Raw genomic sequence first — 23967 nt, 5'->3', positions numbered from 1 at the left:
TTCCCTCTCTGTCACCGTGTTGTGTTCTGTGTGTTGCCAACATGAGGTTTGTTCAGCTGCTTTTTGCAAAGCACTTACTGTCCATTAGTTTATTTCTGTGTAATAGAACAGCACACAAGGTTCAATGAAAAATAAAAAAATTAGTGATAGTTTTCATAATTACAAGATGCTTCATGAGGTAACTTAGTTAAGTGTATATGGAACAAGGGCCTGTACATGTAAATTGGAGAATGAATTTGTAATTGGAGGGTTTTATAGTTTTTTTGCAAAAGTGAATTTTTGGTGGTCACCCAGTGCATGAGAAGCCCAAACAAAGGAAAATTGTTGGAAATTAATAGCCCATGAAAGTCCATACCATCTTGCTGTTTAAATCCCTGGATGGATTTAATAGTGCAGAATTCAGTATTAATATTACTGTGTAAACAGTTTTTCTGTGTGCGCTCTCTGTCAACAACAGGTGTGTAGTGTTACATGGGATTACTCAATGGAAAGTTGCTTGCACTGTAGGCATTGTTCTTGCAGGTGCCATTTCACCCTGAGTATCAGACAATGAACCATGTGTTGTATGGTTCATGTGCTTGGAGAAGTTCTGGAGGTCACCTGAAGTGCTGTAGAAGCCTTTGTCAGGAAGAAAGGTTTTATCACTGCACTTAAGCAGCCAGGTATTTAACAAAGGACAATTATTATGCATTTTATTTTGTTTGGGAGAAAAACCAAGGTGGTGTTCATTATCAGGCAGTACTTAAACAAACATGAAGATCCTGCCGTGTATGGTTTGTTTTAATTTAACACTGAAACTTATCTTAGGTATGCAGAGTAAATGAACCACTGGTTATCACCACAATAATATGTTTGGTTTTCCTGCCTTTGAGTAGTGCTGGCAAGAAAGGCAGTTTGATTACTTGTACTCCCCATGAAGCAGGCAAAAATTGGTTGTGTAAGTAATAGGACTCTCCAGCAGTTCATAAATGAAAATGTATTCCCTGCAAGTATATGTAGGTAGATTGTGGACCTACTTGTTGAGAATGCGTTGTACCTTCATTTCCTGTTGGCTTCTGTGTGTCCTACAATCTGACAGCTCTCAGGGGTTTTTGGTGGCCAGATAACTAATGCTGATAGATTTAGAGCCAGCAGAAATTGTTGTGAAGTTCAGTTCTCTGTGGCAATAAAACAATCAATGACAAAAATTGATTTAAAAGGTTCTGATTTCTAATACCTTATTTGTGACCTCTGGACTGCAGTGGACTAGTCACGGTAAGACAAAGATATAAAGACTATATATATTAAAGATATCCAATAGGTAAATTTTAAAGGACCAGTCTGAGATCTGTAGGTCCTGCTCCAATAACAGTGGTTATTCCCAGCTGGGAAGAAATATCTTTATGCATTGGTGTAAACTAATAACGATTGTCAAAATGATTGTAAAAGGGTTCTCTTTCCAACACATTCCAGAGGGTGGTTGGTTAGTATTTCTAACCTCAATTTCTTTAATTTCAACAGCAAGCAAAGATGACATGATTTTAAATTGGCCCGTTAGCCCAGATCTTATGGTAGGGCCTCAGATCAGGAAACCGTTTTTTCCAGCTCATTCCAGCGGGGCAGCAACTTACTCGCTTGCTCTTTCAGAATCCCCCACTTCTCCTTTTCAGTCATTGGTTTTGTATGGTCTACTTAGGGATGCATTATAGCGATGAGAATGTGCAGCTCTATCTTGTGCATTAAAAAAGACTCGTTCTTGACTTGGCTAAAGGGTAGATTTATCTTGTCACATGTTTGTGAAATATGGAAAAAAAGGCAAAGGTGTTATGTTTAGTATTGCAGTTACAGTTTCAAAAATTGTATATATGGCTTTTTTCCATATGTGTATGCAAAATATGGGTTAGAATTATTTCAGAATAATCTGGAATATATCATATACTTTTGCCCGCCTACAAGCAAGAAATACAGGCAAAAATAGTTTCTAGTCATGATGCAACCAAAACTGTGTAGGGACATCTGCTTGCCCAGGTCAAAATGTTCAGTGAAGTATAACTGAACCCCAAAATTGCCTAAATTACTGGATAGACATTATGCTAACTGGTTTCTGATAGCTACTTTACTTGTGAGTATAGTGTTAGAGTTGTAGAATAAATCTTTATAATCTAGAATCAGTCCTATTAATTTTTTCATCCAAATTTATTCTACAGGTCTTTTTATTAATGTGTAAAATTGAAAGCTTTTTAGTTCTTAAAGAATAATGACTTTGAAGTTACACAATGACAAGGAAAGGTTTCAGCAGTCTTTTTAATAGTATTTTTATTATCCTCATGCCATTGAACTCTCTGTGTGGGGGGTAGTAATTAGTTTTGCTAAATTAAATTCCAGATAAATTTGCTGAAGAGTATCAGTGGCACTAACTTTACAAATGCATGTGCTTGTTGACTTGTGTGCATTACCAGATCTACAGCTAGTGTATATTGGAATTGTAGGATTTGAATATAAGGATTTGAGCTTAAGGAAGAGGCAGATGTATTTATATCACAGTTTTATCACATTTTCTTTGTGATAAAGTTTTTGTTTAGATGCCGAATACTTCCTGCTTTGTTCAGTGGTTATCATCATTGTTGGTATTGGAACAGATCAAGCCAATTAGAATGACTTACCTAATTACAGGGAACTGCAGTTCACGGAAACTTTGCAAGCAGGATGTGCTTCCAGTCTCAGTGTGTTAACGCTTGAGCGCTGAGCTGTTGAATAGAAGATAAGGCCTCAGTCCTCTAACTTGTGCAAGAACCTTTTCCAGTTGACTCGTGGAGCAGAAGGTGACCTCAGTTCTAAAATGATTCAGGATGTTTTTTCACTAGTCTGTGTTCAAGCATACAAGAACTGTTATATGACTTGACAACAGTAAATTAACCTCACAAGATCCTCTTTTATCTCTGAGTGAATTCTTATTTCAAAACAAACTTTGAAGTAAAATTGGACTATGTCCCAGACCACATGAAAGTGAATGCAAAGATTTCATTGTCTGTCTTCAGAGTATCTTTGTAGAGCTACAACCTTAGTTCAAGATAATGAAAGTGTTAAGAAAATGAGAAAACTTGCTTCACCCCAGCAGCTAAGAATGTAGAGAAATGGCTTTCCACAGCCATTTACAGGTGGATAGTGCTACTGGTGAAAAGAGAATTTCTGTAACTTCAGAAAAAATACCCCTCGCTCTGTTTATGTTCATCCATTGTGAATAGCCTCTGATGGAAATGAATCAGGATTATGTATTTGATACTAAATACTTTCTAACAGTACTAGGTTAAAGGTTGGGCTAGATGGTCTTAGGGGTCTTTTCCTGAATGATTCTGAGATTCTGTGATTTTTATGATATACAACACTTACATGTTGCAGGAAGCCATCAGAATAATCAGCAAATACTGGAGAATTTTTCTGCTGCTTCATAGTAACAACTTAATCTATTCCATCTACATCTTTATCATTGCTGCTAAATCAAATTTTAGTTACTGAGAAGACAAATAAAAGTAAGATTTTTTTTTTTTCACTCAAGCACTGTTCTTGATATTGAAGACAAGATACTAAAGAAAAAAAATTAAGGACTTCTTGTGAGCATGATGCTTCTGTATGGCACTCACCAAACAGCTTGGGACTTAAGCCTTTCTTTCATGTGCTCTGATATGCAAGTGTTTCAGAAAAACTCATTACAGCAGTTGGAAAGTCATTTGTGGGATTTCTGGCATTGTTAACGGAAGTGTAGGATATTGCATTTGTTGATGCAATTGCTGTGAGTGACATTTTTCCAATGTCTTTCAGAAGTAAAAGGATGGGGTAAAAAGCTTACTGCAAATACATTTTACATATGTGTGTGTATTCCTTCACTGTTATGGTGCTTCGTCTTCAATAAAAAGATAGAACATTTGAGACAGCTGGATCAGAGTGGAGCACTTACTTTTGTAAAAGTAGATTGCCCAGTCTTTGAAAATTAAGTGAAATCAAGATATTTGTACAAAAAATATTTAATTTTTATTCACTGTATTTTGAGTGCAGGGAGGGAGTCATAGGACATTAGTAACCAGATTCTCCTGCAAATGTCATAAGTTAACCAGGACCAGTTGCAAGAAGACGTGGTTTACCTTTTGATATTTCCTGTACTTGTTCAGATTTCCCTGAACATTCTTTGAAAAAAAAATGAAATACTAAAAAGTTTGAAAAGGTCACATTCTGTCCTGTTCTACTGTAGAGTGCGTGTTGTGTTATGTCAGTAACAGCGCAGTTAAAAAATTTGAAGATTGATTCAGCTAGTACTGTTTATTCAGGCAGTACTGATTATTAAAAATAATTTTAAAAGTTTCTAAGAGTAATTTGGATGAGAAACTATCTCTTGCTTTGCCTAAGCTGGCTAGAAAGTAATTTTTGAGAAAATCTGCACTACTATACTTAAAAAAAAAAAAAATGTGTACGCAGTCAGTTAGCACTTCAAAAGCAAGTTGTGCAGCTTTGTTATCACAAATGATCGTTTGAGGAGATGCTTGTAGATAGGACAGAGTTGCTTAAGCACATTTGTTGACGCAATTGTCTAGCAGTAGGCATCATCACCACAGGCAACAGTTTATTTTTTACCCAGTGAGACTCTCAAAGTATTCAGTAAGAGACTTGTAAAGTTTATTTGGTTTTTGCCTTTAGGAACACCTATAGCATTTGCATTAAATCTTCCTTTAACTGAGGCAGGTGCCATTTTCTGCTGATTTCTGCTGCTGTTTCTGTCAGAAAACTGGGAGGCTTTCACTTCCCGTGAAGCACTTATGATTATAGAAGCTCTAGCCTGTGGTCTTTAACGTCTTGTTCTTCTTTTAGTTGGGTTCTTCTGGGCTCCTGGATACTGGCTTGTAGTAGTTCAACCTAGCAGGTCAGCTCCAGAGCTGAAGCGCTGTATACAGCAGCCATCTAATGCTTTTTTCTTGCTTGCTTTTCTTTAGTAGTGGAGGGATGATTTTGTAAGTGACCATTTGTGTTGCATCTCCTAAAGGTCATGGAATACTTGACGCAAATGCCGAGAAATAATTGGCATACGATCAACTGCAAGCTTGGGTCCTCCCAATATCCTGAAACCAGTTTCTTCACACAAGGGACAGGAATGAATTGCTTGATGTAGTACAGTGGAATAAAGGTTTGGCTAAGTAGTGTGATCTGCAGGGACAGGTCCATAATGATGAATCACTTGGCTCCTGGGTTTGAGTGTTAGTTACTCCTAAGCCCGTCTGATGTTTGCTTCTGTTCTCAATAAATTAAATGGTGTTTATGATATAATGTGGAGCTGTACACTTACATATCATTCCCATCTTACATCAATGAGCAGTGGCAGCCGTGATAATAACTTTGCAGTGGTTTTGCTGGGCACGGTATGTATGATTCAGTGCCAGTGTAGAGCACAGCTCTCTCCAGCTAACTGGGTTGTTCCCAGAAGCTTAATATGTTTTTGAGTAGTTTATTCTGACACCTTTGAGGATGTCTCTAGAACATTTAATAGGCTTAAAAAGAAACAAATATATACAAGTTTTGAATGGAGCTGCTGTGAGAGTGTTTACTGTTGTAAAAAGAAATTGATGAAAATAGAAATAGATCCACTGTTGTTTCTTATATTGTGCTTTCCTTCTGTCCCTGAAATTGTCTGGGCGTCTTTGGTGACTACTACTGCTTTTAGCTGCATTGCTGCTAGAGATATGTTTAGGTAGGGCTTTCTTATATTTTTTTAATCTGTTTTATAAAAATGAAGGGACACAGTCCTAGGTCATTGTCATCAACCCAGCAGTCTGTGTGGTGTAATACACTGCAGAGTGGCAGAGACTTGTAACACCCATAAAATGAATCATAAATTTCTTGTCTTGCTGAGCTCTGCAAATACTGCAGTACACTCAAGCTGTACAGAACCTGTGCCAATTTCCTGATCGAAGACTCTCACAACATCATTGTTTTTGTTCTTATTTCCTTCCTATTGCAGCATAATGTTTGCTGCAGAGACAGAACAGGTGAAAAAACAGAATTTGTTGGTTTGGTCATCTTTAATCTTCTTATTTAGACTTATTTTATTATAATGGTTTGATTTGCCCTGTGAAGAAGTGAAGATAACGTTGCACCCTCTTGACTTCTGAGTTACTTTCTGCCAATATACCCATAAATAAACGCAGACATTTGTCTTTCTAATTCTAGAGTATGTCTTACAAGTCTGGTCACTTCCATGGTTTTGGCATCAGGATTGAAAATCCCATGTTTCAGGATTTTGTGAGGCCTCAGATAGTAATTCTTAGGTCCCATCAATTTACATTAAGTTCAGATTTACTGTTCTTAATTATCCTTTAATATGTGAAGATCTAGATTTAATACTGTCAGTTTCAGTTTTGTAACTTCCTTTTGTTGATGAAAGCTAAGCTGTGTTTCTGATGGTTCAAATACCAACTACTGCGAGATTGTTTCCATATCTTTTGATTTTTATGTAATACAGATTCTTGGAGAAATTTTAGTGGGGAGATTTATTGAAGTGAAAAATTCAGTTTTAAGGTAATTTTGTCTAATCCTTGGTTTTTATTTTCAGTGACATGCTGATCGTGGCAGTTTTTACTTGGAGTAGGAAGTGGAACTAGGTTTTTCTGACTTGCATCGGAGCCTTGCTTTTAAGTCATTGGCAGTCACCTCGCTGATTTCAGTAGGTGTACAACTAGGCTTTCAGTTTGTATGTTTCATTTTAAATTACATGGTGTTGGCTAAAAACCATAGATCTACATGCCTGATGATAAACAAGGTACCCCAGACACAAAGTAGCAAAAGTTTGTAAAATACAGGTTAAAAAAGCACTAGGTTGGCCTTCTGTTATGAAAATATCAACGTGCGTGTTTTTGTATCTGTTCTGAGTCTCCGCAATCTTCCATTAGCTGTAGCTTGTTTTTAAGTAAAATAGGTTGTTGAAGCCAGTGCGATAACAGCAGTTGCTGCAAATTATGGTGAACTGCCTCCTGGGCAACCAGTGCCCAGAGATCACATATGCATGCTGAAAGCCGAATGTTGTTACTGTGAATACAGGCGGCTCCTACAGATGGTGTGCTCTGTCCAGGAGAGAAATAAGGAGACTTGGGATGCAGTACAGTACTGCCCTTCTCCAACTCTGCTCCCATGGGTAGCTGAGGAGTAGTGTGGGTAAAAATAAGCAAAGAACTCCAGGTCTAGAACTTCTGAGGTGCTGAGTACTTTCCCATTTTACAAACCCAGTTTCATAATCAAACAGGATATCATTGAGGATGCTGGGATGGCCACTTTCAAACTCTGTGCATCAGCCATTCAGAAAGGAGCAGGATGCAGGCCTGATTTGGTCCTGAGTCTAGTGAGATGAAGGAACTGAATTGCCAGTATTATGACTTCTCCTTTTTTTGCTTATGCAGATCCTGTACTACAGGTGCCAATACACGTGGAAGAGTAAGTCTGTTTCCTTGCTCTCATTGCTTGCTTGCTTGATTTTCACTGACATCTTGAAATTTAGTTTAATTTGAACCAAAACTATGTATGTTCTGAGAAGTCTTGCATAAGTGAATCTTTAAGTTTAAAGAGCAGGTACTGCTCTTTATATATAATAAGCTACATACAATTCTCTTAACTTGTATAACACTAAGATGAAACATCCTGTCTGCAGATTGTTCTCTTAAGACCTTGATCAAGTTTAGAGATGAAGTGTGGTAACTGTGCCAGAACCTTAACTGAGCAGCTTTGAAAATGACAGAAACAGATAGGGAGTGATCTTTGGGTTTTGTGCTTCTTATTTTTTTTCAAATAAAAGACTAAAACTAAAAGACTAAAAGCACAGGAAACGCCAACCACGGCCACTACCAGAATCTTCAAATGAAACCCTCAAGCTACTACTTCAGAGTAGTTCCTCCAGCACAGCAGTCTTGCATTTAATTCAAGGCTTTAATTTCGTCTCTGTAGTCAGTGGTAAAATTCTTTCTTTTTTGTGGTTTTGTTTTTGAATTTGGTTTTGATTTTGGTTTTGGGTATTTATTTATTTATTTTGGTAATTTGCGTGGAGGCTTGCCTTTTCCTCTTAAATTTTTGAGTTTTGGCAATCCTTTTATTGTTCCTTGCCTTCTTTATCCTCTGATTTTTGTTTTTGTTTGTTTGTTTTTGCTTCTTTGTTTCTTGTTTCTTTTTTTTAAAAGCTTTCAACCAGGTGATTGTGTGCCACATATGGATCTTTGAATTTTCACATGCATTAGTAATGCTATGTTATATCAGTTCTGAAACCTCTTCATATTTTTTCATTTTCACAGTTAAAAAATGAAACTTCAAAAAATGGATAGTACAAAGTCAAAATGTATAATATTAGATGAACTTCTCGAATGTTAGATGAGCTACTGACCATAGTTGCTTTCCTGTTCTTTGAGAAACAGAGTATTATTATTATTATTATTATTTTTTAATCGTTTATAATTGCTGCTTAAATCCTAGGCCAGCATTTCTTCCAGACCCAAATGATGGCAGTTTGTATACACTTGGTGGCAAAAATAACGAAGGCTTGACTGTAAGTATATGTTGGAAATTCTCTCCTCTCACAGTTGTTTGACAAGCGCCCCAATCAGATTCACAAGAAGTACCCAAGGAAACGTTCTACTTTCTTGACAGTACTATAAAGGCCATCTGGTTTTATATTATTTAATGGAATTATACCAGTTTCTTGGAGAAGCTTGATCACACCAAAAGCCATCTGTTGTATGTCCCGATGTTAGGATACAGGTTTTTAGAATGACAGTGCCTCTATGTTCTTTTGCTAGCACCTTTGCAGAGTGATAATGTGCTTTCTAAGAGTGAAACGTCACCTTCCTTGTGGCCATCAGGAAATCATTGCCACAGGAAAATATCAGTAATAGACGCATTTGTTTTATCCACTCGTACTATTTTTTTTTTTGAAACTTGCTAAAATAATGATGATGACAAATAACATTTCTCTGGTATTATCTAAACGCTGTATGATCTCTGTACAACCTCATGGGAAAGGTGTGCTCAGAATAACACAAATCGGATATGTCTCTTTCACCCAAGTTCTAAATCTTCTAGAACCATCTGCCAAAAGACAGGATTAATATTTACTCTTTACTGACACCTTTAGAAGATGTCTCTATAAGATTTAGTGAGGAGACAAAAATGCTGACCCTTTCCTAAATACTCACCAATCCATGTAATCCACAGATGTTAGCTAACGTTGGACTTTTATTTTTAAACCTTGTGATGAAACTCAGATAAAATGTTTGGCTTCCTACAATTTTCTTTTCTCCGGCAGCTGCTGTGATTTACTTTAAGAACTTCAATATTGTTAAATATTTTAGCATTTACTCACCACTCTACCTCCCCCCAGTACAGCCAAATCATAACTTGAAAAATGAGTCTTGATTCTTTTCCTGTGTGAATCCAGGAAGCAGCAATCCATTTGAATTACCAAGTTTCCGTTATTCTGTTAATCTCCTTCATTTTTGAACTGAAGTAATCAAATTTCTGATTGGAATCACTATTATAAAAATAATAAAGAAGAGTGGAGTAATTTCACAGAATTTAAGTCAACTTTGCCAAGGACTGGTCTTTGTTACTGATGTAGCTTGTCTGTTACTCTTGTGACCTCATCCCAATCAAAATCTGTTAAAACATAGTAAAGGGTCTTCACCCATTCTGTAAGAACAATACAGGCTTGGCAACATCTCAAGAACACTGTGGGCAGAGGTTCATGCTTCTCCCTCTCAACAGTTTCATTTGTATGAAGATATCTGGCCTTTATAGTTGTTACTGTGGAGAAACATTTTATACCCGTTACAGTTGACGCAATTAAACCACAGTACGTTGAAGCCTAGAGAGCTTTTAAGTGATGATGGTAGACCTTAAAACCACAGAGTCTTGGCCTCCAACCCTCTCTGCTGCAAGTAGTTCACTCCACATGCATTTCTCCTGTTGTAAACTGTTTGAGAGAGACTTCGTCTGTTCTGGGTTTTCGGAGGAGGGTCTTGACCTGAAATTTTGCATTCTCAGGGAACTGCAATAATGCAAGCAAAGAATAAAAAGCTGTTGTTTGAGGTTTCTGAACTTTTCTGGCCAGCCTTTTCTATGAACAAAAGCAGACTATCAGAGCAATATAAATAAGTTTTTCTTGTTGTCCCTCTTTCCCCTCCAGAAACTTCCATTTACCATCCCAGAGCTGGTGCAGGCATCTCCGTGTCGCAGTTCAGATGGGATCCTTTACATGGGTGAGCTCAAATTAAATCTTTTTTAGATTGTAGCATATTCAGTAACCATAAAACATAGAGACTCCCAGGCAGACTGCATGGAAAAGTTTTATTTTGGGTATTAATTGTAGTTTTTCGTGAATGTTTCTGATGATAGAAAATCGATAGAATATAAGTTGAATTGCTGTGTGAAGATCAAAAAACCCTACTTTTCTTGAGGGAGAGAGTAACTTTTCTAAGCAGTGAATAGCCTGTATGATTTTTTGTGTCTTTATATGCTGTCTCTCAACAAAAAGTGATTTCTACTTAGAATCTTATGCTTATAAATGTCATTGACTGCTTATAGTACGATTATCATTATGTCAGAAATCCCGTTGCAACAGGGTTAGACACGTTCCATTATCTGAGATACAGTGGGTTCACTTGCAGTATAGATAATAGCAAATTTGTGGTTTACTTGTCCTGACTCATTCTAGTTGTAGATGGATTGGGAAGAAGGAAGAAGGAAGGACAGTTATTGCTCATGACAACAAGAGATGTGTGAAGGATCAGGATGAACTTAGTATTTCAGTCTGAAGGGACAATACCAACTTGTGGTTCTCTGCTTTGTGTTGTTCCAGGAAAGGGGTGAAAAATGTCTATTTGAGCCTCTATACTGGACACATATATGTTAGAGTCGCAGACTTATCAGAGAATTATTGAAGGTTGTGGCTCTCACATGGTCTTGAATGTGTTGTTAGGATTACAGTTCTTAATCAATTTGGAATGTGTAGACCCTCATCATTTCTTCTATCTACTGTCCTTCAACAGCAGCACCTCAGTCTCCTCTACTAGTTTATAGGATTTTTTACACTTGGAATTCTCTTAGATATTATTAATGTAAAAAAGAATGTTAGCCAATAGTACTTACTATTCTAAATACTGTATTTAGTTGTTCTCGTCAATATTTGGAATTGGCCAGCAGTGCTAAATGATGAAGCTAAGCCTGACTAAGAAGTTGGTTTATTAAAAATGCTTTATTCATATTAAGCTCATGAGCCTGCTAAGGAAAAAAGAGGGCTGAAAAACTTAATGGGAGTACAATTTTCCAACCAAACGGTAACACAGCTTAAATTATGATTTCAGGTAAAAAGCAGGATATTTGGTACGTGATTGACCTCATGACTGGGGAGAAACAGCAGACCTTGACTTCTTCATTTGCAGAAAGTCTTTGCCCATCAACGTCCCTACTGTATCTTGGGAGAACAGGTCATAGGCTTTTTTTTCTGCGGCTTAGAAGATAATTTGTTTTCTTTGTTGTTGTTTTTGTTTTGTTTTTAAAGTTTAGGATCATAACAATTGACCTTCTTATCAGTCCAAGTTTTCAAGTTTATTTCTTAGAATCTGTTCAGTAAATTATGATTTTAGACTGTACACAAATATTTTTAACTCTTCATGGCTGTGGAAAGACACTGCTTTTTTAAATTTGGGAGTAGTCATGATCCATTATTTTTGTTGTTGAGTAAGTGGCATTTATATTTTATTTAACAATGCATTCCACTATCAGCTATGAACCCAAGTTTGCTGTGTAACATACAGCTTTCATAAAAAATGTTCAAGGAAAATGGAGATACAGCATATTTATTGACTGAAATTACTGTATTTAAAGAACTTAAAATCAGACCAAGAACCCATGTACAGGTGTTGACTAGTAAGAAGGAATGAATCATATAGACTTGCTCTTTAATCTCTATATTAATTCATTGTTTAAATGTTTCTAAGTGTGATAGTTCAGTTACGGTACATAGCAATGCTGTATTTTAGAAAGCAGGGTTTGGAAATTTTAAGTAAAACAGAGTACATCAGAAGAAGCTGTGCAGTAAAAACAAAATGCTGGTGATGTGGGCAGTAACTGCCTGCAGAGCTTGTTCTGAGATCGCTGTAGATCAGTATATGAGTGGACCGGGTATTGTCTTTAACAGCTATTAAATGGTTAATTACCAGGAGTGTTGGGAAAATGAAATGCAGAGAGCAGTAAGCGATGTGTGGTGTTTTGAAGAGTGTCTTACATTTGAGGTGATTGATTCTATTCTCTCATAGGTTTTTTTGCTTCACAGACTGTATATTTTTTAACAGAGTACACGATCACAATGTATGACACCAAGAAGAAGGAGCTGAGATGGAATGCCACCTATTTTGATTATGCAGCTACTATGCCTGATGAAGACATAAAATACAGTAAGAATTTAATTTTTGTAATTTTTGTTCACGTATTGGCCATGGGCATTGCATACAGGCAAAAATATTCTGATTTTTTTCTATAATGAATAAGTTGAGCTGTCTGATATTTTTTTGCGGTTGTTATGTATCTGTCAGTTTTTATTCTTACTTGGCCTAATATCTAGAGCCTGTTAGGTAGCTTCAGGCTAATTCAATCTCAAAGGTTCAGGTTAATTCAATCTGGAAGGTACTGGTCTTGACTCTTAAAATTTAGTGAAAAATGGCAGGAGAGGAAGCAAACCTAAACTGCAATGCACGCTTAGGAAAAGCTACTGCACATACTCCAGAGTTGTCTGTTGTTTTTGCCCAGAGTGCAAGTGATTCCAGGCTGTTGGCACATCCCTTGCAGGTGCAGAAGGTCTGTGTCCTCCCTGAAGGAGGCCTTAAAGCTTTGTAGTGAGGCTCCTGACAACTCTGGGAGGGCAACACAGAATATGGATTTATAGGAATTGTTATGTGAGGAAATACTTGGGTTCCTGTGATGGACTGGAGGTATAGGAGACAACAGGTTTCATTTGCTCTCTAAGAACAACTTGGAGAAGGGACTTTCTGTCTATATTTTGTTTTGAAAAAGTGGATCAAAGGAAATTATTTCATACCCTTAAGATACTAGAGCGTCTTAGTTGATCTGGCTGCTCTATAGATTTTGTGCATTTAATTCATCTCATCAAGAAGTAGCCATGTGTGGCTTTACCATAAAATTCCTGTATGACCTTGGATGTCTTACTTTGTCTCAGTATCCAAGTTTGTAAAAGGGAAACAAACATCCCACTGAGAGAGTTTGAGAAGCTTAAATTATGTTTGCAATACTTGTGCTAATCAGCTGGATGCTGCAGAAGAAATGTGAATTACATCAGTGCTGATAACTGTGAACAGCAGTGACCTGCGCTCCCATCTGAGAATCCCAACATAACGCTTTTATTATGATAGTCAAAATGTATGAATACTAACATCAAAATCAGTAATATTAATTAAGTAAACACTGTTTATGGTTCTATAAAACTGAGTTATTTTGCATTTAAACTAAAGGCTCAACCAGTTAATTTAAAAGATTATAATATAATCTCTCCTCACTGCTTAGGGTTTAAGTGCTGAATAACTAGCATTACTGCAGATCAGTTTTATTTAAAGTTTCTGAGTGGAAGAGGGAGTCCTGAAGTGTGAACACGTAAATTTCAGGGGTAGGTTATGACAGCTGAGCTGCATGGAGAACTAACAGACTCGTCCAGATCTAGTGCCTATAAAAATAAAATTTAAATTTATAAGCAGAATTACATACCAGGTCAATGAGATAAAGATAACAAGTAGATAGTTTCAGAGTCTGCCTCTTAGTGGATGTTTTTCCACATGGCACAGCTATTGCACAAGTAAAATACACCCTCATGATATGGTAAACCTCCTATGTTAAACAGTAGAGTTTGTTTTCTTTCTTTTTGAAACTTTCCTCTCCTTTTTTAAGAAAACAACAAAAGCTACCTTCTGAGGTTCTGGAATAATCAACAATAAATACGCTCAATTCTAGGTTTTGCCTAGGTGTTTTGAACACTTAAGCTTATCTTCCAGAGCTGAGTTGCCGCTAAATAAGGTTAATCAAAATGGAGTCTGCTTGGACTGCCCATTTGCTATCACAGGCACTGGGCACAGAACAGCTCTGCAGGGTTACAGCTCTACTGGCACTGAGTCTCCTGAATCTGGACACTGAACAAACCATGGAAGAGCTTTCAGCCATTTGTGAGACCTCTCAGTCACCCATGAAAGCTCCCCTTTCAGCATGCGGCGAAGGCATGATTTGTGTGTGAATTAATCTGTACGTTTAGAGCAGTGAGATCTACAAATCCTTGCTGTTGTACATGCTGAACAGATGAGCTAAATAAATGTGGTTTTCCTGCTGGTTTGACAAAACTGAACTTTTATTGGCTTAACTTTTGACAGCTCTTCATTCGCAATAGAAGATGTAATGAGCTCCACAGTTAATGTAAGGTTTGAACTGTTAATTTGTATTAAAGTTGCATGTAAGCAACAGTCCAGATAATCTCTATCTTATTTGTATATTGCAGAAATGTCCCACTTTGTGTCTAATGGAGATGGGCTGGTGGTGACTGTAGACAGTGAGTCTGGGGACGTGCTGTGGATTCAGAATTACGCTTCTCCTGTGGTAGCTTTTTACATCTGGCAACGTGAAGGATTGCGGAAAGTTATGCACACAAATGTGGGGATAGAAACTCTGCGATACTTGACATTCATGTCTGGGGAGGTTGGACACATTACCAAGTGGAAATATCCTTTCCCAAAGGAAACAGAGACCAAGAGCAAACTAACGTGAGCATGAATATTCCTGTTGTTCTCACTATTTGTCAGGGTTTTGTCAGCAGCCTAGCTCTCCAGCAGTCGTATATCATATTTCATCTTTTACTATCTAAAGGCAGAGACAAAAAAAACTATGATAAATTTAGCAAATATATATTAACAATTTTTATCAGATGTTCTGTGTTGACTTGATAAAATAATATTTTAATGATGTAGATTATAATGTATTTTTATAATGCATCATAAATGTATTTTTATAATGTTTTTTAAAAAAATGTAGTTTATAATGTAATTTTTCATTTAGGTGCATAACATTTTGGCAAATGTCAGCTGTTGAATAATAAAAAATAGGACATGAGTTATATCATGAGTAATGACAACTAATAATGCTTTCATAATTAAAAGGAATGGCTTGATCATACAGCAATACTTAAGTTTATGAATTCAGTGTTTTTAAGAACTAGATGTTGATGATTTTAGAAATTCATGCATTAGTTTTGTAGGATTGTGTTGCCAAGGTATTAACTCGGCAAGGTTTTAACCTTGGCAACCTAGCTAAGATGGTAAAACCATCATCTATTTCTTTCTAACATGTATTGTTTTTTTTCCAGACCAACTCTATATGTAGGGAAGTACTCCACAAGTTTGTATGCATCACCATCAATGGTGCATGAAGGAGTAACAGTCATGGTAAGTTGGGAGCTGCAAGAGTTGAATGACATCTGCTGAAAAGTGTATTTACAGAATTTGTATTGTTCTGAGTTAAAAAGGAGTTGAAATGAACTCTCTTTAGAGTGGGAGCAGACACTGGAACATACTTTATTCAAAATGTACAGAATTATTGTAAAGTGCAATAAACACACAAACAGTGAGCTTATTTATGTGAGAAGTATCTTCAGTGTATCTAAAACAGGGATATTTTGATTGCATCTGGAATTCTGAGACTTCTGTTGTGAAAGCATGATATGCTTTCCTAAGTAAAATGATTTTATAACCCTATCATTCTGTCTTGTAATGGAAGACAAACTTTTATGCAGTATAAGGTGGACCTGTACTGATTAAGTTTGTTCCAATATCTGAAAAGGGATGATTCTTATTAAAATAGAAAATAAAACACTGAAGGCTGTAGGTCTACAGCAATTAGTTTTTAAATTGCAGATTGCTATCAATAAACGCATGGCAAATTGAATATTTCATGAAACAATTAACAGTAAATGTTTAGAATGCATGACCGTATTTCCAAAATCATTTCAAATGCTGCAAAGACGTGACTGTAGCTCATCGGGAATTGTGCCAGACGAGCTTAGCAGGAGTGGACCGGAGGTTGCTGCGCAGTACTGTTGATGTATTGTGGTTGCTATTAAAATTGCTTTTTAAAAATTTTATTTATTTTTATAATCAAAATAACTCCCTTTTGATAGGAAACTGTACCATAGTTATTTTTTTCTCACACAGTGACTGTCCAAGTAGGAAACAAAGCTCCTGTTTCACTTTTCTAAAAAAAGAGAGTAATCTCATCACCTAGGCAACATGTAAGTTAGGTCTAATGTCCAAGGCTGTTGAAGCATTTGCTGAGGGTGTAACAGCAGTATTTACTTACGGTGACTTTGCTGCTGAGAGTTTTTGCTTGCCCACTAATTTTGACCCTCCATTGTTTTTATTTACTTGCCTACTTAAATATTACAGAGAAACAGTACATCATTAATTATAGCAATTATCTCTCTTTCTAGCCCCGTGGCAGTGCCATACCCTTACTAGAGGGTCCAAAAACAGAAGGAGTCACAATCGAAGACAATGGCGAGTGTGTTATCACCCCCAGTACGGATTTGAAGTTTTCAGGCAGACTGAAAGAAAAAAACAAGCTCAACTACTGGAACGACTGGCTTTTAATAGGTATTATTTTGAGGTCCCTCGCTTAGGGCTTGTCTGCTTGTCGGGCAGGTTCACATTGCCATCTCGTGGACACTTCTAACCCAGGCCTAAGAGCTGGTTTTCTGCTTCTGTAAATCAAAATCACGCCTAAACCAAGGCAATTACTAAATTCTAGTAATCATTGTTAATTCGTCCCCTTTGGAATATGCATTAATGTTTTTAAGCAGATATCTGCTTACTGTTTTTTCCAAGGCCTCTGCTTTCTTCAGTTTGTAGGACGAGGAGTGCCCAGCTCAATGTGTGGAAAGTTGTTTGTTTATTTGCCCCCTCATCCAGAGAGGGGTATAGATAATTTACTGTGAACGTTGTTGTACATACTATATTCTGGTTCTTTTGGATTTTATTGCGCATATTACTTTAATTCTCATTATAAAGATCGGAAGTTCATGTCTTCCCCATTTCACAAATGGGGGATCAAGGCACTCCAATTGGAAAAGCTGGGAGCACAGTAGCTTCTCCCTCTTCTCACTTACTTGGTTAGCATGAGCCAAAGAAGTGTGAAGAGCAATTGTAGGTAAGTGTTGGATTGATTCTTCCTTCCTTCTTACGCAGTATGATTCATTCCCCTCAGAACCATTTCAGATCTCAAACACAATCTTTGCTTCAAGTCCACATCACAAAGTAAAACTAACTTGAGAGAGAGCCAGCTAGGAGGCATTGTAATGTGTGTTCCTGGCATGGTCACAGAGAGCTCAGGAACCAAATCCACCGTCAGTGCCTGAACAGGGAGTTAGTTCTTCACGACTGTTTACTATACCTGTGACTGCAGGGGCGGAACAGGGGAAAAATGTTTTAATTCAAGCTCTTGTACTGTGATGTTCATAAGTCTTTTGAAAATCAACTTTATGTATGCTCTTAAGCAAAGATGCTGAAATCAAGGTCATCTTCCTTTAAGAGGGACAATTTCTTATTTCAACAAATGTGTTTTATTTAAAGGGCACCACGAAACACCGTTATCTGCCCCTACAAAGATTCTGGAGAAATTCCCAAGCAACTTACCCAAGAGGCCTGAAAATGTGATTCCAGCTGACTCTGATAAAGCCACTATTGAAGAGGTTTGTGATGAGAATAATCATCTTACTGGGTGATTAAATAATACAGAGGAATAGAGGTTGTGGAGAGACTCAGAAGAAAAGCCATATGAAATTACTTCACATTTCTTGCGGCAGATTTTCACGTACCTTGCATGTAGAATCAGTGATATCATGAGGTGTCATTCTTATTTCAGAATAAGGGCTTTCAGATTTTTTTTCCACATGCAATACTCTCTTTGGTAGGATTATAAATTATTATTTTTAATGTATAATAATTATTATATAATTTTAACTTTATAAATTATTAGAAGTGATCTAGCAGAAAGCCTAGCATATAAATCATCTACTGCTTATGGAAGTCTTTGAGCTAACAGAGCTTTCTCTGCCTCATAGGTTATTGACATAGTGGAAGGTTCCGCAACAGAAGTGCCTCCTGCTGTTCCGAAGGACATTGAGGAGAAACTTGCTCGGCCTATTGCTCGGCCAGAGGCTCCTGTGGACTCTATGTTGAAAGACATGGCCACCATCATTCTCAGCACTTTCCTGCTCATCGGCTGGGTGGCTTTTATCATCACCTATCCAATGGTAATGCTGACTTAGCTTGGGAGGCTTTTCAGTTTTGGGAGTCAGTAGTATTTGACAGCTAACCCCAAGAGGTGACACAGGAGTTAGGAAATAATGCACTACATTTGTTTTTCCTCATTTTTAAGCCCCAGATATGCAAGGGGTAACAAAGGCTATATATTTGATATAACAGTGATTTCTCTGGCATATGTGCCAACTCTGGAGAATTATTATTTTTTAATTCCACCAGTTCATTTTCTTGTGTTACTATTTTCCATGTACATGATCTTAACGTTAATCACTGGCTTCACTCCCTCCTTCCTCATCTGAACCACTGTCAGGTTTTCTGGCTTTTGGATCAAAGCCTTGATCCTTCTGTGATTGAAAGACACCCAGTCAGCCTAATGAGTTGGCTTTTGCAATATTAACCAACCTGTGTGATTCCTCAGCTTTGCTATGAAATTTCAGAATGAAACTGAAAACGTGAGGGAAAGTCCCTTCAGTTCCATGGTCTAGTTAGCTAATAGTATCATAAGAAGAAAAATTTTCCCTACCTTTTGGATCTATCTACCCTAATGGCTATAGTGTTCCCTTTTGTGACATGACTGTGAGAAACTTCACTCCTTCACTTACGGAACTGAGGTCCTCTTTCAGAGTGTACATCAGCAACAACAGAGACAGCATCAGCTGGAAGAGAAGATACAGCTCTTGCAGCAACAGAAGCTGCCCTTTCATGCTCCCAGTGATCTACCTCCAGAAACAGATTTCTTAGACACCTCCTACGGACGGACAGAGAGTTCAGCTACCAGCACACCAAATATGTCCCCCAGAGCATCAAACCATTCTGCATATTCCAGCATCTCCACCTCTGATGTTGGGAGCTGCCTTTCCACTGAGCAAGAAGAGGGAGGTAAAGTAGTTCTAGTGTCTTTATTAGGTCTGTATTTCCCCACTCAGTCCTTATTGATGGTACTTTGTGCATCAGACAGCTAAAAAGACCATCATCCTACCTTAGTCTGACCACTCGCAAAACATTGTGCAGGTGTTTCATCCCTGACTTTGTTTGAGAAGTATTTGCTTTAGAAAAACATCCAGTTCATAATTGCTACCTGAGGGATTTACGTTGTCCATGAGAGTATATTCTTATAACCTGCAGCCATTTCAGGGAGAGGGTCATTTAAATAATATGTATCAGCTAGAATCCAGAAGTAAGGATTATGCAGTGTGGTCTGCCAGTGTGTTCTCTTTAGGCCCTTCAAAGACTATGCAGGGAAGCTACTAGTAAGCTTACTTCCCTTAACTGTCAATCTGCATTCCCTGAATTGAACAAAACATACACTTCTTAGAAAGTTTATCTGCTGAGGACCCTTAGTCTCTTATACTGTTTGAGACATCATCTTTTCAGACGTACAGTTAGTTAAGGTGTTCTGTACAGAGTAAGTTTGAATCTCTGTGTTGAGTCATGCACCAGTATGTGCCTGCTCAGCATGAGTACCAAAATGCAGCTGTTAATTTCTTTTGATCAAATGTGTTGTCAATTTAAACATGAGCAAAAAGATTTTTACATGCTGGCCCAAAAGGATGCCCAGTTGTACAAGGCTGGCTTGATCCATCCTAAAACAATCCGCCTGTTTCTTGTTTTTGTTCAGATGATGATGCAAACAGAGTGGTGGTTGGCAAGATTTCATTTAACCCAAAAGACGTACTGGGACATGGAGCTGAAGGAACAATTGTTTACAGGTAGAAGATAATACATGTATTCAGTATTTAATAATAGACTGATTAATGTATTATTGCATTAGGGTCATTCTTTTATCTTTTTTAATACACCTATTTTGAACAAAAATACTTTCTTTAAAAGTATTTTATGCGTGTGGGGAATATTTTCACGCAATATTTCTTCTCTAGCGAAATTACTTCTCTTTTATATGTTTAATGACCAAAGGTATCTGTTTCCTGCATGAGAAATGCTTTAGTATGCCTCTGTAAAATGTCTTCTGTTGTCATTCACTTTGTACCTTCTTGGTCTACATCAGCCTTTGTCTAAAAGGTTGATACGGCTTTCCTGTCCGCAGGGGGACATTTGATAACCGTGATGTTGCAGTGAAAAGAATTCTTCCTGAATGCTTCAGCTTTGCAGACCGTGAAGTGCAGCTGCTGCGGGAGTCAGATGAGCATCCTAACGTGATCCGCTATTTCTGCACAGAGAAAGACCGGCAGTTTCAGTACATAGCTATCGAGCTGTGTGCTGCCACTTTACAGGAGGTGATGAGTCACTTGCAAACCTAAATAATGTTTTGGTCTTCTCAATGGAAGGCCTTCAGTTTTCCCATAGTCTTAAGTTGTTGAAGTGCCTGCAGCAGATGTCCCAGTTATTTTCACCACCACCTCAGAAAGTTACACATTCCTACAAAAGGGATGTTCCTAGACCTTCAAGACTATCTTCCCAACCCTGTACTGACCTAAGGGCAGAAGTTGTTGTCTTTTAGTATTCCTTCTTGTGAAGGACTCCGTTCTAGTCATCCTCCCTCTCCATCAGGACTTTGAAGACCCCCAAAATGCTTCTGGAAGCATGGTGCTATATACAGAATTCTAGCTCTGAATGATGTTTTAGAGCTCATCACCTTCAGGCAAGAAAAGCTTTTGCATGTGTGTTATCATCTAGCATTAGACTGCCTGCAATTTTCCCAGTTTGAATTCGTTTTTTTTGCATATACTTATTGTCTGTTCAGAGGCTAATGATAAGCAATGTCGTCGCTGACTCTTCTGTTTTTCTGTCATCTTATACAGTACGTTGAGCAGAAGGCCTTCAGTCACCATGGCTTACAACCCATCACCCTCCTGCAACAGACAACAGCTGGCCTTGCTTATCTGCACTCCCTTAATATTGGTAAGAATGCCTCAGGGTTCAGTGTTGCGTAGAGTGGCCCAGTTTCCTAACCAAAAAAAAAAGAAAGAAGAGAAAATGGTCTGATGCTGAGGGCTTGCTCATTTAATCTGTGGAGAGACTCCACCTAGGGCTGGCAGCAAGCAATAGTTTCTGACCTAACACTTCTTTGACACTTACCTTCTGCCTGTAAAATACCACTGCATTGGGGTAGTAAGGCTAGGCATTACCATTTGTTCAGGGCACTGCATTTTTTTGGATAGAACTATAAAACATAATGACTGCTGGTGATGGAATTTAAAAATAAGTGATGAGCCTCTACCAGTGACATTAGTTTGAGGTTAGGACAGATATAACAAACAGTAAATAAAGTTTACAAATGTTGTTGGGATTGCCTGGAGTGGATAAATGGGTGTTTGTAATAGTCCACAGGGACCTGAAGCCCCATAACATCCTCATCTCAATGCCTAATGCCCATGGGAAGGTCAAAGCTATGATTTCAGACTTCGGCCTGTGCAAGAAGCTAGCAGTGGGCAGACACAGCTTTAGCCGTCGGTCAGGTGTGCCAGGAACTGAAGGGTGGATTGCCCCCGAGATGCTGAGTGAAGACTGCAAAGAGAACCCTGTAAGTCTTTTCTTTCCTTCAGGCTTCCCTGGGAAAAGGCAGCACAACCAGCAGGTGGCACATTGTTGGTCAAACCTTAAGCTGTGTAGTGCTGGAAGTCCCAGCATTCATGCATGCTTCCAATTAATTTAACAATAGCCCTTCCCCCCACATGCATATAGTAATTTTTATGAGTTTTATATAGCAGAATGTGAATCTGAAAAGTTTTATTCTGCACTCAAATGCAAAATAACCACCCCTATGATGAGGCTGAAAGGCTTCAGGGCAAAAACAATGTTGCTATTAAAGGTCATTTATTTGCAGACATATACCGTGGACATCTTTTCAGCTGGCTGTGTCTTCTATTACGTGGTATCTGAAGGGAGCCATCCCTTTGGCAAATCTCTACAGCGACAAGCCAACATTCTGCTGGGTGCTTACAGCCTCGAGTGTTTGAATGCAGGGCGCCATGGTAAGAAAAGCATGGTAAACATGAAGCGCTACTGACCTTTCAATGGGTGCTAAAACTGCAGTAGAGATGGCGGAACAGTGACCCACAGTGAAACCAACATGGCAACAGTGAAGGCTGTACTCCTAAAGTAAAGGTCTTGGTATTAGTATCTGAAAGCATCCCAGCTATAAAAAAGAGGAACCCTGAAAGTTTGACTGTAGTGCTATTACCATGTATTTAAAGGGTGGGAAAGAGGTGACCTTTGATCTTCATAGCGCACTGATTCAAAGCTTTCTGTTGCGTGCCCAGATTATCTACAAGGGCAGTACTTAAGCTAGTGATCAGGATTGTACAGGAGGAAGTAGGAAACGGATTTTCTAACGATACAGAATATTAGCATTCCCTACATTGCCTGAATTATCACTCTTTTCCTTGCAGAAGACATAGTTGCTCGTGATTTAATAGAGCAAATGATAACCATGGACCCTCAGAAACGTCCATCTGCCAGCTGTGTGCTCAAACACCCCTTCTTTTGGGGTTTAGAAAAACAGCTCCAGTTTTTTCAGGTTTGTCTTGACCATTTTTATCCTTTTAGTTCTAAGGAGGCCTGTAGTCGTTCTTCAGATCCTGAATTCAGTTTCTCTTTGCTCTGTGCATGTTTGAGAAGGTACAATGCAGACCACCTTGCCTGTTTTTAAGAACAGGGTAGACTGCTGTGGTAAATACGTGCAGTGAAGCCCAGGGGGTGGGAAGCAGCTGAGGACCTCAGGTTCCTTTCAGTCTTTTCTATTCTATGATTTAAAAAAAAAAAAAAGCTTTGGTAGATTGTGATTCATATCATCAGAGAAGCTTTTGTATCCTAATCCCAAGCATAATCCATTGTATTGTACTTTGTCAGGAAGTGAGGTAGAAGGAAAGCTCTGTTACTGGGACAGGTTGCAACTGGCCAGAAGCAGCATTTTTCAATAGTTGGGAAAAGTTTGGAAATACAACTAAAAGTAACCTCAATATCTCTTCTAGGATGTTAGTGACCGGATAGAGAAAGAATCTTTAGATGGTCTAATAGTCAAGCAATTAGAAAGAGGAGGAAGAGAGGTGGTGAAAATGGACTGGAGAGAGCACATCACTGTTCCTCTTCAGACAGGTAAGAGAGATTTTGTCAGAATGGAAAGGAGTTGCATGCTGTTATTCCCAGTTTGCAGGGATAGCAGAATAAGGATGGCGTCTCAGTTTTGGCATGACCTTTACCTGTCAGCAAAGTACTTCTTCAAATTAGGCTGCATGTTTACATATTGAAACAAGTCTATAGAAATACATGACTGTAGGCACATGTACCTTATTTTTGAGACCAGCAGCTACAACAGTATCGAAACACAAAAAGAGATCTTGTATTTTATTTTGCAGATCTTCGAAAATTCAGATCGTATAAAGGAGGCTCAGTACGGGATCTTCTGAGGGCAATGAGAAACAAGGTAAATGCTTTGTCTGTGTATACACATACTTGGGATACACACCTTGCAAACTCCAGCCACTGCAATTTGTTTTTCTTCTTCACACTGTAGTTCTCCCTCCATTTGTTCATTGTTGCCAGCCTGCATCTTACCTTATTTTAGGTGTGTGTGTATATACATATATATATATATAAAATGTGTTTTTTTTACTATATTACTTTACTGTAAAAAAAAAAGTTACTT

The 23967-nt window shown here is 38.0% G+C and overlaps 2 protein-coding genes across 8 annotated transcripts in view; both read left to right on the top strand.

The window, feature by feature from the left end:
• The window catches only part of TEX2 (testis expressed 2), a 75041-nt gene extending 64783 nt beyond the window's left edge, over positions 1-10258 (top strand). For all 7 annotated transcript variants that reach the window (XM_066980095.1, XM_066980096.1, XM_048064613.2 and 4 more), the window contains 4 exons: positions 6575-6685; positions 7416-7449; positions 8476-8548; positions 10184-10258. The gene's annotated coding sequence lies outside the window, so the exon portion shown is untranslated. The remainder of the gene's footprint in view (positions 1-6574; positions 6686-7415; positions 7450-8475; positions 8549-10183) is intronic.
• The window catches only part of ERN1 (endoplasmic reticulum to nucleus signaling 1), a 37354-nt gene that overhangs the window by 12431 nt on the left and 956 nt on the right, over positions 1-23967 (top strand). Inside the window, exons 3-21 of the mRNA XM_048064614.2 lie at positions 7416-7449; positions 8476-8548; positions 10184-10256; positions 11361-11483; positions 12351-12452; positions 14552-14813; positions 15413-15491; positions 16532-16694; positions 17670-17788; positions 18161-18352; positions 18986-19241; positions 19981-20071; positions 20407-20596; positions 21122-21221; positions 21644-21843; positions 22147-22294; positions 22712-22839; positions 23294-23417; positions 23678-23745. Coding sequence (XP_047920571.2) covers positions 7416-7449; positions 8476-8548; positions 10184-10256; positions 11361-11483; positions 12351-12452; positions 14552-14813; positions 15413-15491; positions 16532-16694; positions 17670-17788; positions 18161-18352; positions 18986-19241; positions 19981-20071; positions 20407-20596; positions 21122-21221; positions 21644-21843; positions 22147-22294; positions 22712-22839; positions 23294-23417; positions 23678-23745 — 2525 coding nt within the window. The remainder of the gene's footprint in view (positions 1-7415; positions 7450-8475; positions 8549-10183; positions 10257-11360; positions 11484-12350; positions 12453-14551; positions 14814-15412; positions 15492-16531; positions 16695-17669; positions 17789-18160; positions 18353-18985; positions 19242-19980; positions 20072-20406; positions 20597-21121; positions 21222-21643; positions 21844-22146; positions 22295-22711; positions 22840-23293; positions 23418-23677; positions 23746-23967) is intronic.

Source organism: Anser cygnoides, chromosome 19, assembly GCF_040182565.1.
Source record: "Anser cygnoides isolate HZ-2024a breed goose chromosome 19, Taihu_goose_T2T_genome, whole genome shotgun sequence".
In the NCBI taxonomy this organism is placed as follows: domain Eukaryota; kingdom Metazoa; phylum Chordata; class Aves; order Anseriformes; family Anatidae; genus Anser; species Anser cygnoides.
The sequence above is the reverse complement of the archived record's forward strand: the minus strand, read 5'-3'. Positions and strand labels throughout refer to the sequence as shown.